The sequence below is a fragment of the Otolemur garnettii genome, unplaced genomic scaffold, assembly GCF_000181295.1.
Source record: "Otolemur garnettii isolate 467f Iridium unplaced genomic scaffold, OtoGar3 scaffold00088, whole genome shotgun sequence".
In the NCBI taxonomy this organism is placed as follows: domain Eukaryota; kingdom Metazoa; phylum Chordata; class Mammalia; order Primates; family Galagidae; genus Otolemur; species Otolemur garnettii.
In genome coordinates this window covers 4,262,055-4,281,105 of record NW_003852483.1, presented here as the reverse complement: position 1 = coordinate 4,281,105, position 19,051 = coordinate 4,262,055, and the positions used below count along the sequence as shown (strand labels likewise).

Genomic DNA, 19,051 nt, shown 5'->3' with positions numbered 1-19,051 from the left:
CCCCATATGCCAGAGGTGGCAGGTTCAAACCCAGCCCCAGCCAAAAACTGCAAAAAAAAAAAAAAAAAAAAATCCTGAACCAAAGTTGTACATTTGTCATAATCACTGAACTTTCATCAATACCTCATTACCACCCCAAATTTCATAGTTTAGGGCTCACTCTTGGTGTTGTACAATCTATGGGTTTTGGCAAATGTATAATGACATGTATCTACTATTACAGTATAATATGAGCTAGTTCCATTGCCCTACAAATCCTCTGTGCTTCATGGAATGCGAGCTAATCCATCCTCTTTGGAAAGAACTTTGGAGAACATTTAGGGAACTAAAAGTTGCCATTGAGTTGCCATTCAATACTGCAATTCCTCTACTAGGTATATATCCAGAAGACCAAAAATAGTTTTACAACAAAGATAGTTGCCCAAGAATGTTTATTACAGCCCAATTCATAATAGCCAAGTCATGGAAACAGCCCAAGTGCCCATGAACTCATGAATGCATTAACAAATTGTGGTGTATGTATACCATGGAATATTATGCAGCTTTAAAAAAAGATGGAGACTTAACATCTTTTATGTTCACTTGGATGGAGCTGGAACATATTCTTCTTAGAAAAGTATCTCAAGAATGGAAGAAAAATTATCCAATGTACTCAATGCTATTATGAAACCAATATATAATCACCCATACTTTCATATGAATGATAAAACACAACTAATATTCCAGGATGAAGTAGAGATGAGGCAGGAGAGGGGAGAGGAGGGAGGAGGTTTGGAGGAGGGAGAGTATTTGTTGGGAACTCACCTATTGTGCACAATGCAAGGGTGCATGTCAAAACTATTAAGAGTATAAATGTCTTTACACAACAAATAGTAAGTAAGGTGAAGGCTATGTTAACCATTTTGATGTAAGCATTCCAAATCCTATATAAAATCAGCACATTGTACCCCATAAATATATTAATGTACACAGTTATGATTTAATAAAATAAATATTAAAAAAGAAGTCTTTTTGGCTAATAGGAATGTAAAGTTTGTAGTGTACAAAATCAAATCAGGCAAAAAGACCTGTGAATTTTCTGTAGTTCCTAGTTCAAAACCCAACTGTAATTTTATATCACAAATAAGGAATTATAAAATATAAGATACTCTACAAAATAAATGCGACCCGCCTTTTAAGAGCCTTATGTGGGGTCCTAGCCTTCACAATGACACCATGAGAAAGAATTATTGATCTCATTTTACCTTTGGGAAAGTTACAATCCAAAGAAGTTGGTGATATGAAAGGATATAAGGCACCTCCCTGCCAAACTTTACCCCTAAATTACCTCTAGCCTACTACTATGAACACAGTCAGGGATCTAATTCCAGCACCAGGCATGACACTAGACAAATCACTGGATGATAACTCAGTTTCTTTATCATAAAGATGGGGATGAAAACCCAGTATTTTGCTCAATACATTTAAAATTATGATCACAATATTCCAGTCAGGATCTGTTTATTATTTCTATAAAATGAATTAATAATGTATTTTAAGTTCCTTCAAAAATTCATTTACTCAACTAATATTTACTAAAGAGACACTAAATATCAAGGCATATGCTGGGTTCCAGAGTAATAGAAAAGACAAAAATAACTCTCTTAGGAACAAGTCTAGGTGGTAAAAATACATATAGCATTAAACAAATATATTACAGTCATAATGGAAGAAAAAGTATCCAATGTACTCAGCCTTACTATGAAACTAACTTACATGAAAGTTATAACCCAATTATAGCCCAAGAATATGGGGAAAGGGGAGAAGGAGTGGAAAAGAGAGGGGAGGATGGGTGGAGGGAAGGTGATTGGTGGGACCACACCTATGGTTCATCTTAACCAGGGTACATGTGAATCTTTCTAAATGTAGAATATAAATGTCTTAACACAATAACTAAGAAAATGACTTGAAGACTATGTTAACCAGTTTGATGAAAATATTTCAGATTGTATATAGAACCAGCACACTGTACCTCATGACTGCATTAATGTACACAGCTATGATTTAATTTTAAAAAAAAAGAAAAAAAGAAACAAATATATAACAGTCATTTAATTACAGTGGTGCTGTGTCCTTGGAAGAAAAAGTACTGTGTACCTGTAACACGTGGATGGCAGTACAGTAGAGGGAAGACCAGATTAATTCACTCAGGTATTTCATGAGCACAGCCATGAAGGAAAAAAAGATGGAGAGAACACAAGTGACTGATGGTGAAGACACCTGAGATGGCAGGATTGAGGAACCATCATGGGAAGAAATGGAGCGCAGCTTTCCAGGTTCAAGAAAAGCAAAAAGCCTCAAGGAAGGAAGTTCCAGAATATTCCAAAAGGCTGGAGCAGAAAGAAAAATGATCCCTAAGCCAATCTGAGGGGCGAACCCTGATGGCAAGGGAAGTGCATCTCACCTTGTTCACAAGAGACCAGCACAAGAGATCTGGACCTCCAGAAGCTGCCAAAGTCATCACCATTGGGCACATCAGCATACTTAGCAACACTATGGGTTCAGAGCCTCACAGATGGGCAAACTAAAGTCCCAGGGTAGAAGCACCTGGCTTTGGACTGGCCCTACCATTGCCAGAGACTGTTACCTTGTTCACCTGTGTGGCAGAGGGCAGGTCTTGGTCCTCTATGAAAGATATATAGCAGTTTGTGTGGACCCAGTTGTGGCTCCACCTCACCATCACCATGCCTCACTTCGATCTGGTAGGGCCAATACCACCACCGTTGCCCTTCCACCCACAGGGCCAGCCCCTCCTGGCCTTGCTGGGCTCAGTTAAATAGTTGAGGGGTCCTGCTTCTCCAGGAGTAACACCTTGCTCCCACACTCCACTCCCCCACCTCTTATGCTGGCATACACCCAGCTGTATTGTTCAGGCTGGTCTTCAACTCCTGAGCTCTAGTGATCCTCCTGCCTCAGCCTCCCAAAGTGCTAGGATTATAGGGATGAGCCACCAGGCCCAGCCCAGAGTGTAGTTCTTACCAAATCTGTATCTGGTGCATCCACTATCTGTGATACCTATAGTCTGTTTTCTGTTGTTTGTGCTGTCCATTTTCTTACCTTCTCATGTGCCTGGCTGTCGTTATACAATGTACACTGTAAGTTTTTGTAGAAATAATTTAAGGCATCAATTGATATACCAAGTGAGCTTTTCATCAGTTGACCCTATCTTATTAAAACTGTTTTCAAATACATCAAGTCTAGGTACAAGCTCCCATTTATGTGGAGGTGAAAGCCAGCAGAAATTAACTAGGTTTGACTAGAGCTCAGAGTCTGCAGATGTGGCTGAAGAAATAAACAGGCAAGCGCATGAAAACATCAAACTCTCCTGAAAGCAAAAATTAGGGTTTACTGTGTTTTGTCAGCCCACCATGTGCTGTGAGGCCAGTGGCTGTAGTAGTGTTAATTACCTCTGTACACTCAGTACCCAGAGAGTTTATCCACATGAAGCAGGAATTTTAACAATAAAGGACTGCTAAGAATAAGTTTCTCTAGACTGTTTTTACCTATCCCTAGACTAATACGACACTGTCTTAATTATTGTATAACATTAAGTTCTGATACCTAATATAGTAAGTCTTTCCATTATTTCTGCTTCTGGTTCTGCTTCCCTCTTTTTGCCCTTTGCATTTCCACATACTCGTAAGAATCATTTTATCAAATTTATAATAAGATAAGGAAAAAACTGGCTGGGATAATATTAGAATTTATTGAAATAATAAATTAATTCCATGAGTGCCTGCTCCCTTATTTACATAGCTGCTTCTGTTCACCCTCACCCTGAGTAGATGAAGCAAATCAGCCTACTGTGCAGAGGGTCTCCTGCTGAATCTCCAGCAGGAGCCATTTTTGGGCCCCCACTTCTGCCCACTTCACTTCCAAATGAATCACATTAGCATACATGCAGACCTCAGGGCAAAAGTGACTATGACTCCCCCCACCCCCAATGAGAGCAATGAAATGATACCATCTCTGCTGTTCTCCTTGATAGGAATGAGAAAGGAGCAGACATAAGGCAGAACCACTTGGGGTTTACATAGTAAATCTCAAATTCTAAACTAGAATATTCAGTGTCTTTTAGAATAAAACCAAACCAAACCTTCCATCCCACCTGAGTTTTGAACATGAGGACATCATATTCCCTGAACTGGTTCTAACAAGAATGTCTCTGGCCTGGAGGCAGCACCTGGAAGGCCAACACCAAGGCAGGAATTGACATTCTATGTGGGCAGGCCTTGAATGGCAGCAGAGCTCAGTTTCTGATGGTTAAGTCAGTAGCACACAGACTTGAGGCTCCCTGAACATAGGCCATGGGTCTCTTCCACTGCTCTGGATGTCCTCATCACCTTGGCTGGTAGGTTGACTACTGCATTCTTGAGATCAGCCCTCAGGATGGCTATGGAGCAGGATGAGGTACAAAGTATGCCCAATGTGGCCATGGAGAGGCACTGGAGGGCTGAATCAAGTAGGTGGCAGAAGAACAAGCTGCCTAGGTGATCCTGAGGAGTTGGCAGACAGGACCAGGGTGAGTGTCTTACCCCTCTGGAATAAAGGGCCGAATCAACTCCGGGTTCAACAGTGACTCCTCAAGAGGCTGATCCACATGGAAGTCATGGACGTGGGGGGGTCCTGGGTGGGCCTTGGGGGCCAGTCCCCCTGGGCGTTGAGGAATCGGCAGCTCAGATGGGTGGGCAGGCAAAGGAGCTGTGAAGAAGTACTGATGCAAGAGGGCCTGGAGGTGGCAAGTAAAGAACAGCAGAAAGAAATCAGTCACCTCCCTGACCTCAGGCTCAGACCAAAGGCAACTGTCAGACTCATTCCTTCAGCTTCTCATTTGTTCAGCTGACTTGGCAAAACTTTTCTGCACATCTACTATGTCTTAGGTGCTGTTCTAAAGGTTGGGGACTCAGTGGTTTAAAAAACAGACAAACCCCTGCCTTTTCAACACCAGTGAAGGTGAGAAACAATAAACAAGGTGAAGTAAATATACAATGGTCAAATAATGACACAGTCAGCACTCTGTGGAAAAGAGAAAGCAAGACAGGGAATGAAAAATGCCAATGAGATTGCAGATTTGAAGAGTGGTGAAAAAAGGCCACTTGGCTCGGCGCCTATAGCTCAACCGGCTAAGGCGCCAGCCACCTACACCTAAGGTGGCGGGTTCGAATCCCCAGCCCGGACCCGCCAAACAACAATGATGGCTGCAACCAAAAAAGAAAAAGGGCCACTTGAAAAGTGACACTCGAGCAAAGACCTGAGAGAAGTGGATGAGCAGCACATGAGGCTCTAGGGCAGGGAAAGAAGTGCATAGAAGCCAAGGGGTATCCTGGTGTATTCTAGAATATGCAGGAGGCTCTGGGGCTGAAGAAGACTCAGTACAGGGGAAGAGCAAGTAGGGCCAAAAAATGATGGTATATGAGAGTGTAACACCTGTGGGCCATAGGAAAGACCCTGGCTTTTCTTCTAAGTGAGACAGAGGCAAGGAAAGCTGGGGCAGAGAAGGGGTGTGTTCGGCTCTATTGGGACAAGCTTTCTCTCTTTGCCAGGTGGAGAAGAAATTAACAGTAGAATCTTCTGAGTTGACTATCTACCTACATTGACTACCTCCTGAAGTTGACCTAATTTTGCTCTTGCTCTCTTCTGCTGGTTGAGTACCCTGCTATCTCTGGACTTCTTCATGGCCCTTCTGGACATCCTTCTTCTCTTGTGGACCTATATGATTCCAGAGCAAGATGGTGGCCGAGTAACAGCTTCTGTGCAACTGGGCACAGTGACATTGGGGAGATAAGACTCCAGGCACCTCTGGCTGGTGGGATCTGCCCAGAAACTTCCCTTTGGTGACACAGGGAGTCAGTGAGAGACTTCTGGACCCCATGAGGAGGACAAAAGTGGTGGAGAACTGTAAAGTGGTAGGTGCATTTGTTCCATCAGAGGCTGCCCTCAGCTGTAACCATAGCAACAGCAATACTGCAAGCAGGAAAAGCCTTACCTGTGGGCTGTTTTGGTTTTTTTGGACTTGGGCACTCAACTGAACTGCCTTGGGAGATCTTGGGCAGGTGTGTAGACAACTTTGGTTGTTATCTGGGGCCCTGGGCTGGGCTGCTGACCCAGAAAAGAGCTAATATCGTTCAGCTGTGGGGGCTGCCCACACAGCCACTGGGGGGGAGCTGCCCCTGCAGGTCACAGTGTGGGCATCGGCTGGGAGACCTTGGGTGAGTAATCTAGTGATTGAGCTGCCCAAAGGCAGGGACTGAGATGCTGGGGAAGAACGGAGATCTAAGCGTTTGGCAGATTACAGCCTTAGTCCTCAGGGGCATAGAGTGAGACCGGTTTTGGCACACTGGATAAGCACACAGCAACTCCAGGAAAGATCCCAGAGATAAGTGCTTTCCTCGGAAAGCGTCAGCTTAGCCAAGGTTCACAGTTTTGAGTGTTGAGTGGCGCCTGTGGTTCAAAGGAGTAACACACTGGCCCCATATGCTGGACATGGTGGGTTCAAACTTGGCCCTGGCCAAAAAAAAAAAAAACTGCAAAAAACACAGTTTGGAGTGTCTTTTAAGCGGGCTGAAGAGACATTTGGGCTCCCAAGCCTGTGGGGTTTGAGAAATCAGCAGAGACCTCTAGTCTCCATCTCATACAGCTGAATTAACATTCTGACTAACATCTCGTACCTCAGAACATCACCTGTTGCTCAGACAATATTCAGCAAGATATATATACTGTTTTGTTTTTTTGGTTTTTGTTTTTTTGGTCTTTTTTCTTTTTTTTTCTTTTCTTCTTAATTTCAACATTTTTCCTCTATATTTTTCCTTTTCTTTCCTTTTTTTCTTCTTTTCTCTGCTACTTCACTATTCTAGTTTAAATAAAATCTTTCATTTTTGCCTTCTTTAACAATTAGAACTTCATTTTTGCTAGTGTTTCTGCCCCTATTATTTGTTTTTTTCCCATAATTTTATCCTGTAAGGGTTTTTGTTTGGTTGCTTTGGTTTGATTTATAGTATTTTTTTTTCCTCCTTACCTGGTGGAGGTGGGGTACTGAGTCTGATCAGGCTGGCAAAGAGCTGCTGGCCTCAAGGGAACCACCAAACCCAGCACCCTCAGAGGTTGGGGATTTTTAACTTTGCGTTTAAAACCCCCTCCTATACACCTATATTAATCCTATCTACTTCTTTCAGTGCTTCTCTTCTTTTTGTCAACATTTCCTTTCATTCACCCCCCTCTTCTTTCTCTTTTTTTCTCTTCTTTTTTCTTTCTTTTTAAAATCTTTTTTCTCTTCTGGTTCCATACCAAAAAGACTCATTAAAACCTTAGGCCAGAGGCACAGTAACTTAAAGAGCAAAAGGAAGTGAAAGGAAAATTAGGGCAAAGAAACAGATATAAGAAAACACTCATGAATAAGAATCGTCAGAAAATACTAGTCCAGAGCAACCTCTTTAAGGAACCATGAGTTAGCTATAGCAGAGGATTCCACCTATAAAGAAATGTTAGAAATGACAGAAGGGGATTTAAAATACAGATGATGAAAACAATGAAGGAAATTACTGAGAAAGTGGAAAACAACCAAAAAACAATGAAAGTAACTGCTGATAAAGTGGAAAATAACCAAAAGGAAATCCAAAAACAGAATCAAATAAGAATCAAATAAGAATCAAATCAAACAAACTAAATAAGAGATGAATGATATGAAGAATATAGAAAGGATATAGCAGAGCTGAAGGAACTGAAGCAGTCAATTAGGGAACTTAAAGATGCAATAGAAAGTATCAACAACAGATTAGACCATGCAGAAAAAACAATCTCAGAGGGAGAGGATAAAGCTCTTGAGATAACTCAGATAGTTAAAGAGGCAGAAAAAATGACAGATAAAGCAGAACATTCACTGACAAAATTATGGGACGTTATAAAGTGTTCAAACATATGAGTTATAGGTACCCCAGAATGGGAAGAAAAATGCCCCAGAGGAATGGAAGCCATACTAGAGAATATTATAAATGAAAATTTCCCAAATATCACCAAAGATTCTGACATCCTCCTTTCAGAGGGATACGAGTCCCCTGGTCACCTCAACTCAAATAGAGCTTCTCCAAGACACATCATGATGAACCTATCTAAAGTCAAGACAAAAGAAAAGCTTTTGCAAGTTGCCAGGAGTAAGCACCAAATGACCTACAGGGGCAAATCCAAGAGAGTTACCACGGACTAATGAAACTTTCAAGCCAGAAGACAATGGTCATCTACCTTTAATCTACTTAAACAGAACAACTTCCAGCCCAGAATTCTATATCCTGCTAAGCTAAGCTTTAAGACTGATGGAGAAATCAAATCTTTTATTGAGATGCAAACATTGAGGAAATTTGCCACAAAAGACCAGCTTTAGAGGAAATACTTCAACCTGTTATACACACTGAGGATCACAACAGACCTTCAGCGAAGTAAACACCCAGAAATTAAAGGACAGAACCTAGCTTCCACAATGATGCAAAAGACAAAATTAAGCAACTGACTTTCACAAAATAAGATGAATAGAACACTACCACACTTATCAATTATCTCAATAAATGTCAACGGCTTGAATTTCCCACTAAAGAGGCATAGATTGGCTGATTAAATTAAAAAACACAAGCCATCCATTTGCTGTCTGCAGGAAACACAACTCACACATCAAAACACAACTAAACTCAGAGTTAAGGGTTGGAAGACAATTTTTCAGGCAAACGGAATTCAGAAGAAAAGAGGGGTTGCAATCTTATTTTCAGATACATGTGGATTTAAAGCAACTAAAATCAAAAAAGACAATGATGATCACTTCATATTGGTCTAGGGAAAAATACAACAAGAAGACATTTCAATTTTAAATATTTATGCACCCAACTTAAATGCTCCCAGATTTTGAAACAGATCTTACTTAGTCTGAGCAATATGATATCCTGTAACACTATGATAACAGAGGATTTTAACACCCCTCTCTCAGAGCTGGACAGATCGTCTAAACAGAAATTAAATGAAGATATAAGAGATTTAAATGAGACCCTAGAACAACTGTGCTTCATAGACATATATAGAACACTCCATCCCATCGTCCCATGGAACATTCCATCATCTCAGCATCCCATGGAACATTCTCCAAAATTGATCATATCCTAGGACACAAAACAAACCTCAACAGAATCCAAAGAATTAAAATTCTACCTTGCATCTTCTCAGACCACAAGGCACTAAAAGTAGAACTCAACTCCAACAAAAACCTCACACAAAGGCATGGAAGTTAAACAACCTTATGTTGAATGACAGTTGTGTGCAGAAAAAATAAAAAAGGAAATCATTAACTTCCTTGAGTGTAACAACAATAAAAACACAAGCTACCCAAACCTGTGGGATATAGCAAAAGGAGTCCTGAGAGGAAAATTTATTGCTTTAGAAGTCTACATTTGAAAAACAAAAAGAGAGCATATCAACAAACTCAGAAGTCATCTTATGGAATTGGAAAAAGAAGAACAATCAATCTAAGTATAAACCCAGCAGAAGAAAAGAAATATCTAAAATTAAATCAGAGATTAATGAAATTGAAAACAAAGAATCATTCAAAAAATTAATGAAACAAGGAGTTGGTTTTTTTAAAAAATAAATAAAATAGATAAACCTTTGGCCAGACTAACTAGAAATAAAAAAGTAAAATCTCTAGTAACCTCAGGGAAATAATAACTGATGCCACAGACATACAAGAGATTATCTCCGAATACTACCAGAAACTTTATACCTAGAAATTTGACAATGTGAAGGAAGTGGATCAATATTTGGAATCACACCCTCTCCCTAGGCTTAGCCCGAATAAAATAGATCTCCTGAACAGACCAATTTCAAGCACTGAGATCAAAGAAACAAGAAAAAGTCTCCCAACAAAAAAATGCCCTGGTCTATACTTCCCAGAGCAATCTACCAATTCAACGCCATTCCTATTAAAATACCAACATCCTATTTTCAAGACGTGGAGAAAATGATTCTGCATTTTGTATGGAACCAGAAAAAAAATCCGTATAGCTAAGGCAATTCTTAGTAGTAAAAACAAAGCCAGGGGCATCAGCATACCAGATTTTAGGCTGTTCTACAAAGCCATAGTGGTCAAGACAGCATGGTACTGCCACAAAAATAGAGACAGACATTTGGTATTAAATAGAAAACCAGGAAATGAAACTAACATCTTACAACCACTTAATCTTTGATAAACCAAACAAGAATATATACTGGGGGATAGACTCCCTATTCAATAAATGGTACTGGGAGAACTGGATATCCACATGTAAAAGACTGAAACCAGACCCACACCTTTCTCCACTCACAAAAATTGATTCAAGATGGATAAAGGACTTAAATTTAAGGCATGAAACAATAAAAATCCTCAAAGAAAGCATAGGGAAAACACTGGAAGATATCGGCCTGGGGAAACACTTCATGAAGAAGAATGCCATGACAATTACAACAACAACAAAAATAAACAACTGGGACTTAATTAAACTGAAAAGCTTCTGTACAGCTAAGGAGATAACAACCAAAGCAAACAGACAACCTACACAACAGGAAAGGATATTTGCATATTTTGAATCAGACAAAAGCTTAATAAATAGGATCCACAGACCACTTAAATTAATCCACATGAAAAAAGCCAACAGTCCCATACATCAATGGAGAAAAGAGATGAGTAGAACCTTCTCTAAAGAAGACAAACGAATGGCTAACAAACATTTGAAAAAATGCTCATCACCCTATTATTAGAAAAATGCAAATCAAAACCACCCTGAGATACCATCTAACCCCAGCGAGAATGGCCCACATCAAAAAAACTCAAAACTGAAGATGCTGGTGTGGATGTGGAGAGAGGGGAACACTTTTATACTGCTGGTGGGACTGCAAACTAATACAACCTTTTTGGAAGGAAGTATGGAGAAACCTCAAAGAACTCAACCTAGACCTCCCATTTGATCCTGCAATCCCATTACTGAGCATCTATCCAGAAGGAAAAAAGAATGTTTTATTATAAAGACACTTGTACTAGACTGTTTATCGCAGCTTAATTTACAATCACTAAAATGTATAAACAGCCTAAATGCCCCTCAACTCAGGAATGTATTGGCAACCTGTGGTATATGTATACCATAGAACACTATTCAGCCATTTAAAAAAATGGAGATTTTACAGCCTTTGTATTAACCTGGATGGAGGTGGAACACATTATTCTTAGTGAAGCATCACAAGAATGGAGCAGCATGAATCCTATGTATTCAACTTTGATATGAGGACAATTAATCACAATTAATGACATGGTGGGGTGGGGGAAGGGGAGAGCAGACAGAGAGAAAAGGAGGGAGGGGGTGAGGGAAAGGAAAAGAAAAAAAAAGGAAAAAAAAAAGTGACTAATTATCACATAAATTGCATTTAATTTTGACCAAAGTACATTATTTGAATAATTTTTAATTCAACTTGTTAATATGTTGTTTAGGATACTGCATCCTCACTTATAAGTGAAATGTGTTTGTAATTTCCCTTTATAATATATTTTTTCCAGTTTTAATATCAGGCATATCTAGATGAAGTAGAACGATTTTGTCTGAAGTATTTCTTCTTTTTCTATTATCTATAAGATTTGGCATGACATGCTTTTTGAAATTATCTTCTATTTTTATTTATAAATATTAGTTGTCTATTTTTTGAGACTTTGGAAAAAAAAGAAGTTAACTGATGACTCCATACTGAACCTCAGAGTCAAAGCATTCTATGAGACATACTTTTATCTGACAATGTGAATGTTACTTTTTTTGCATTATTATTATTATTTTGCTCAATGTCGTTGCAGCAATCATCTGATTTCTTTTCTGAATGTACTTGTCTTCATTTGTTCTTTACAAAGTTTTTGTTTCCAGTCCTTATCTTAAACATTGTTATTGTTATTAAAAAATAAGAATAATAAAAGTTGACCTAATTTTCATAGACTGGACATGCACCACATGTACTCAATGAGAGATCCTTATGTTGACCACCTACATATGTTGACCAGTTTTTACAGTCCATGGGGTAGTCAACTTACAGAGGTTCCACTGTAAATGGGATGCAGGGAGACACAGATTCTGGAAGGCAATCTAGGATAGCAGTGGTTGGAAGCCCTGGATGTACCATGGAGGCAGAACCCACAGGGACTGCTGACAGTGGGGACTGAAATGGTATGCACAAACACACACTGCTGGTGTTGAGTGCAGGGAGGGGACAGATATTCTGAATAATGAGGCCTTGATACTCATCAGCCCATGGCTCCTGTGGTGTTCATCATCCTTGAGGGTCTTCCAGCCACAATCTGAGTCCTCCCTTCTAGGCCTCTGCTCTCCATTTCTCTGCTTAGCAGACACTGCCTCAAAACATCCTAATGCTTAAATTTACTCTCTGCCAAAAAGCCTTGCTTAACCGCAAATTCAGCCCAGCCCTCCCTCCTGGAGCCCCCACAGCCTAACAGCACACCCTCTTATAACCTTTTGGCCTGGAGCTACTTCATCATGGAGGACAGAAAACTTGTTTACTACCTGTGCCAGGCCCCCGAATGATGTCTGGCATGGGTCACATGTTCAATAAATACTACAGGACTGAAAGAATGATTCCCCAGTAACTCTTGCTGTATTTGCCATATGCTCTGAGGCAGCCCAGAAGTAGCACACCTAGATAAGTGCTCTCCTGTAAGGTGAACATGATCTTCCAACAGCCACCCTGAGCCCCTTGGGGAATGCTGGGGATGTCCACAGGCGTCTGCTCACAAGAGGCACACTTACTCTGAGGCTTCTACCCCCTGGGTTCTGGGAACAACATAGACATCCCAGATATCTGGTTCTGGTCCCTGCCCATCACAGGTTCTGAGGGTTGCTGACTTGATGAGGTCATGTGGCTGCCAAGTGCAGAGTATCAGGGCAATGGTAAGGGAGCAGAGAAAGCAGAGACCATGGTTTCTCACCTTACCTGGGATGCTGCAATGCGCTGGCGAGGAGGGTAGAGGAGGAACTGACCCAGCAGGTCCAAGGCCTGAGGCGAGGCATCTGGCAGCACCTCCTCCAGAGGCACAGGTGCCTGCTCCTTAAAGGAGATCTTGTTGTAATCAGGAAGCTCAGTGATCTCCTGGGCAGGAGAGGACAGACATTAAGAGTGGATATTCACCCTTCCCTTTGCTGCTAGCTCTCTATCCCTTACCCTCACCCTCACTCATTGCTGTCCCCTCCCACCTCAGCATCATTCATTCACTCATCCACTGCTACATTCCTTCATCCATCCTCTTGCCCTCTCAGATGCTGGCTCCATGCCAGCTTCCTGAGATGATAGTGTGTGTGCACTAGAATGGAAAAGGGCAGAGGACAAGACCTGGACTGCCCCCGAAAAGTATGGTAGAAGGAGGAACCTCTGAGTTAGGCCAGAACAGCGGTGCAGGGGGGTTGGGGTGAGGTGAAAGAAGGTATAAATGGAAGGAAGTAGTCACTTGCTATTGGGAAATGGAGTGACCCTGACCCCACACCCTCCCCACCAAGGGCCCCTCAACAAACCGGCCAGACTTTAGGGCTGGGGGTCCCCAAGATGCGAAGAACACAGCAAAGCTGTTCAATGTCGTTCTCACCCGGGAAAAGGGGGGACCCATTCAACAGCTCCCCCATGATGCAGCCCACGGCCCTGTGGACAAAGAGCCCCAAGCAACTCCCACCATGGCAAACAGACCTACCCACTGCAGCCCCAACACCTTATCCCAGGGCAGGGGCCTAAAAGCCAGTCCTCAAAAGTCAAAGCCCCAACAATTCTGAGACTTGTCAGAGCCTCCTACTCTAGGACACATAGCTCATTTGCACTTTCTGGGGCAGAACTGCAAACCAGCCCTAAATCTTATTTATGTGGGCTCACCAACTCCTCACCCAGCTCAGAAGCTTCCCACCCAGGACCACCACTTTTGTCCCACTTGACCCCCCCCACCTCAAAAACATCATGGTGAAGAACACCAACCCCAGACTTCTCAGAACACCCGAACCATGGAAGATATCTTCAACCTACAGCTCTTATCAGGGGAAAAAGACATCTAACAGCTCAGAGACCTTAGGGCTTAGGAGAAATCTAAGACCCACATTACCCCATCCCCACCACAGGGGTCTCACCACAAATCGACACCCTGGTCATACTGGCGGGCACCATACAGGAGTTCAGGGGCTCGGTACCACCTGTGAGGAAGAGGGCTGGTGGTCATAGCCAGGCCACTAGGCTAAAAGGAAGATGCCCCAAAAATTTATTCCTCAGAGGTTACCCCAGCTCCATACCAACTCCACAGCCATATTTGGACAGAAGGTCCTCAAGCCTCTCTTTCCCAGCAAAAAAAGTAGAAAAGATCCAGTCTCCCCTACCTGGTGGCCACCTGATGTGTGTAGAGGCGGCTGCCATCTGGGGAAAAGACTCGAGCCAGGCCAAAGTCTGCTATCTTGAGCTGGCCTGAGGCGCTAATGAGCAGGTTGGCAGGTTTCAGGTCCTGGGGGTATCAAAGGAGGCATCATTCCCTCAAATCTTATACAGGACATTGGGACAGGGGTAGGTTGTCAGGCTGACCACCCAGGGAAGTCCCAGGCCCTACAGCCTCCAGAGCCATGCCCTAGTTCCTTACCTGGAAGCCCTGACCACCTTTGTCCCCACTCTGACTACACCTTCTTCAAGGACAAGTTACCCTCAAGCCAAGTGAGCCCCCCAAGGTAGCCGAGGCTAAGACTAACCCGATGTACAATGTTGTTTGCATGGCAAAAGGCAACACCCTTGAGCAGCATCTGCAGGTAGCTCTTGACTTGTGCCTGGGCCAGTGGCCTCTGGGCATGGCGCACTACCTCAGCCAAATCTGACAGCATGAACTCAAAGGCCAGCACAAAGCCTGCACCATGTGGAAACACAGCCTTCAACTGCACCACCTGAGGGAAAGACATCTCATTAGCCCTCAGACTCACATCACCAGACCCTATGACCCCAAGACTCCTAGTCAGTGCCCTGACAAGGACCAAGCAGGCAAATCCCTACTCTAACTCTCCATGACCACTGATGGAAAAGGCCTAAAGAAGGTCACTTAGTGGCAGTATCTGTTCCCCCAACCCAGACCACACACCTGAAAATCATGTGGATGGAACATATGAATACAGATCTCCTATTTCTTCTAAAGCTATTAAGTCCCAGCACCAAGGAAATCACTCCTTTCCCAGTGCTATACTGGCTGGAGACATATCACCCACACTGAGGTCGCCACTATCAGAGGGGCCAGGCTTCACAGAGCAGTGAGCTGTAAAACAAGGACTCTAAGAGACTTACAGCAAAGGGGACAAAAATGGTTAGCAAATAAATGAATAAATGGAATATGTTCAGGTTGTGATAAGCACAATACAGAAATACAAGAGTACTGTAGTGTGACTCTGAGTGAAGAAAGGGATAATTTATTTAGATGGAGTGGTGTCAAGGAAGGGCTAGACAAGAAGCCATTTAGGTGGAAATCTGGGAAGAAGCTACGGGCTGGGGTGACAGAGAGTCCATGGCCCTGAGGCTGGCACCAAACAAGGCTGGAAGGACTTAAGAATGTGAGGTAGTTTAGGGGAAGGATGTGTCTATATTTGTTTGTGCTCCCACAGCCTAGGTCACTGCTGGTCACTAAAGGGATGCCTAAGAATATGTGTTGAATGAGAGAAATGGGAGATACCAGCTAGTGGGCACATGATGATGGTGCTGTAAGTGTGAGGAGAAGTCAACATGGCTGCTTATGCAGAGGAATGGATGACTTTACATATATTTCTCACAGAACCCTCTGGACTATGACTGGGGAGAGTAGTATGGAGGCTGCCACTGTTGCTCTGCTGAGTGGTGACAATAATCTGGGCTGGGGGCAAATCTGGAGTATATTTTAAAGAGAACCTTCAGGATTACTGATCTACCAGATGTGGGGACCATGTCACCAGCCTCTTTGTGGATCTTCCTCCACTTATTCCACATATGCTATTTAGAAGCCTTTTGTTAATACACAATCATTTTACAAATCAAAACACAAGCATATGTTCAGAGAAGGCACAAAATTATAAAGAAAAAAAGAAACAAAAGAAAGATCTTACCACCTGTAGTAAATCTTAGAGTGTATTCTGTAAGGCTTTACAACTGATATGGTACACACAAATATAAACATTTTCAAATAAAACTCAGGTGTCACAGAGTTTTATACCATGCTTTTGTCACCAAATATATCATGAACACCTCCAGAGGACAATAAATGTAAGTCAGAGGATCATGGAAACCAAACCTTGTCACTTTCCGGGAAATTGAGTGCATTCCCTAATCTAAGAGAGGAGGAGCACAAGAATACTGATGTTGCTACCCTCCTGGTACCCTGTCATAGCACAAACCATACCAAGTTGGTCCTGATGTCTTTATCTGTCTCCATTACCACACTTAAGTTCTCAGAGCTGTGTTCCTCTCAGTGTTACCAGTGCCCTGCACAGGGCAGGGTCTACAAAGGCTCCAAGGGAAGAATTTTGAACTCCTCAATCAGACCTATGCCAAGGCCTCCACCAACCAGCTAAGGGCCCATGAGCTTTTTACTTAACTTTCTCCCCTTGCTTAAGAAAAGAAGATCCTAAAATCTGCCTTGCAGAGTAGTCAAGAAGAGTCAGTATGACAACGTACATAAAGCATTTACCATACATGCTTCTGGTCTACAGAACATATGAGAACTTCAGCAGGTGCTATCATTATCAGAAATCACTAAATATTTTGAGGAAAATAGTGATTGAATGATTGAGTACATAATGAACTAGGTGGGCAAATGAGAAAGTGAACAAGTAATGAAATAATTAGGTTAATGGTGAACAAGTAGGCAAAAAAGGACAAAAATAGTGGATAGGAGGCAGATGGCTGAGCAAAGTGGCTCACTGACAGAGGTGAGAATATCTCTGAAAGCTAGTAAAGGGCAAGTGGGTAAAAGAAAGGAGGAGGGAGTGAAAATGAGGAAAGGAGGGCTATGCCTCAGAACCCTTCCGCTCCCTACTCACGTATGGACTGTCCTCAATCTCCTGCAGAGCCTTGATCTCCCGCAGGGCCTGGTTGGGGATGCCATCCTCCAGTCGCCGCAGGGCTACCTTCTTGAGCGCGACTATCTCGCCAGTCTACAGAAAAAAACGCAGAGATTGCCACTAGAAAATAGTGAGAAAAAGAGGAGAGAAAGAAGGTGGAGGAACTGGAGAAACACACACTCCCGGGGGGACCAGAAGCACTCCTCTGCCTTAGGGGTCTGAGCTGCCACAGGGTAAACATGGGCCATGAGGGACAAACAGTGGGAAAAAGAAGAGAGAAAGCGGGAGGAGCTGGAGAAACACACCCCTCGGGGAGGCCAGAAACACTCCTCTGCCTCACAGGTCTGACTCGCCACAGGGTACAAAGGGGTCATGAGAGGAAGCGGCAGTGATGGCCGGACAGCTGTGCAGAGAGAAAGGTGTAACCGCCCAAAAGATGTACAGAAAACGGGTAAATCCTAAAAATTGTACTGAACTTTAAAAAGGTAGGAAACCGAAGCTGTCTGAGCGTTAAGTAGCGGGAGGAGGGAGCACAGCCTCACCAGCCTGCCGGCCGCGGCAGGACCTCACCTCCACGTGCTTGGCCTTGAAAACGATGCCGTGGGCGCCCTCCCCGATGCGGCCCAGGATGCAGTACTGGTCCATCCAGGTTCTGCTCGTGGCCTGACACCCCCTGAGCTCCCCAATCCCACCAATCCGCCCACCAGCCTTCAGAGCGAGCTTAAGCGCTGTTGCCTAACAACGGAGCTCTCCGCAAAGCATCGGGGCGGGGGCGGGGCCGCAGGGGCCTCTGGACCGACAAAAGAAGTTGCATTCAGTCAGTGACAGGCGCTCCGGCTTGAGTGCGCCTTTTCCTGGCCCTCCGCCGTCACGTAGCAGTGGGCTTAACTCAACTTAGGTCTTCCACACGCCGAGAGTGCGACAACAGCAGGAACCTCCGAGCAATGGCTCCCGGCGCGTCCTCCCTGCGTCAACCAGATGCCAGTCACGTGACGAGTGACGTAGCACTCGCAGCCCGGCGGGGAGGGCTCCTGTTTCCCACAGGCCGGAAGCCCTCGGCCGGTGCCGACTTCCGCAACATGCAGCGGAATCAATAGTATTACTATTTCAGCACTATCAAAAGTAATCTACGGATTACTGCAACCTCCATGGCATTGTTGATTTTGTTGCAGAATTAGAAAAAACAAATCTTTCTGAAATTCATATGAGGTCGGGTATGGTGGCTCATGCCTATAATCCCAGCGCTTGGGAAGTCCGAGACAGGAGAATAACTTGAGGCCTGGATTTTGAGACCAGCTGAGGTAACCTAACAAAAAAAAATTTTTTTTTTAGCCAGGCAAGGTGACATGTGCCTGTAGTCCTAACTACTTGCAAGGCTGAATTAGGAGGAAGAATTGCCTGAGCCTAGGAGTTGGAGGCTGCAGCAAGCCATGATCACACCACTGTCCTTCAGCTTGGGTAACAGAATAAGACGCTGTTACAAAAAATAAAAAAACTCATATAAAATCTGAAGGGGCCAATCTTGAAAAAGAACAAACTTGAAGATCTTATTTGTCCAACTTACCCCGATTTAAAGCTTACTATAAACTACAGTAATCAAAACTATGTGGTACTGACATAAAAGCAGATAGACCAATGAAATAGAACAGAGGGCACAGAAACAAACCTTCACATACGTGGCCAAATAATTTTCAACAAAGGTGAGAAGATGGTTCAATGGGAGAAAGGACAATCTTCAATAACTGATGGTGGAAATAAACTGGAAATCTACCTGTAAAAAATGTGGTTGTATGCCTTACACAAAAATTAACTCAAAATGTATTAAAGTCCTAATTGTAGGAGATAAAAGTTTAAAACTCTTATATGAAAACATGGGAAAATCGTCATGACATTGGGTTTGGCTATGGCTGTTTGCCATGGACAAC

General features: G+C 43.0%; 1 protein-coding gene across 1 annotated transcript; it reads right to left on the bottom strand.

Annotated features, from left to right (window-relative positions):
* Positions 1–3,732: 3,732 nt before the first annotated feature.
* CDK20 (cyclin dependent kinase 20) lies at positions 3,733–18,085 on the bottom strand. Its single transcript, XM_023516268.1, has 9 exons — positions 17,697–18,085; positions 17,106–17,219; positions 14,805–14,993; positions 14,445–14,566; positions 14,202–14,264; positions 13,605–13,728; positions 13,030–13,185; positions 4,575–4,768; positions 3,733–4,432 (listed from the first exon to the last, which is right to left on the bottom strand). The coding sequence occupies exons 1-9, from the start codon at positions 17,769–17,771 to the stop codon at positions 4,417–4,419; spliced, it is 1,053 nt and encodes a 350-aa protein (XP_023372036.1). The 5' UTR covers positions 17,772–18,085; the 3' UTR covers positions 3,733–4,416.
* Between the last annotated feature and the right edge of the window lie 966 nt (positions 18,086–19,051).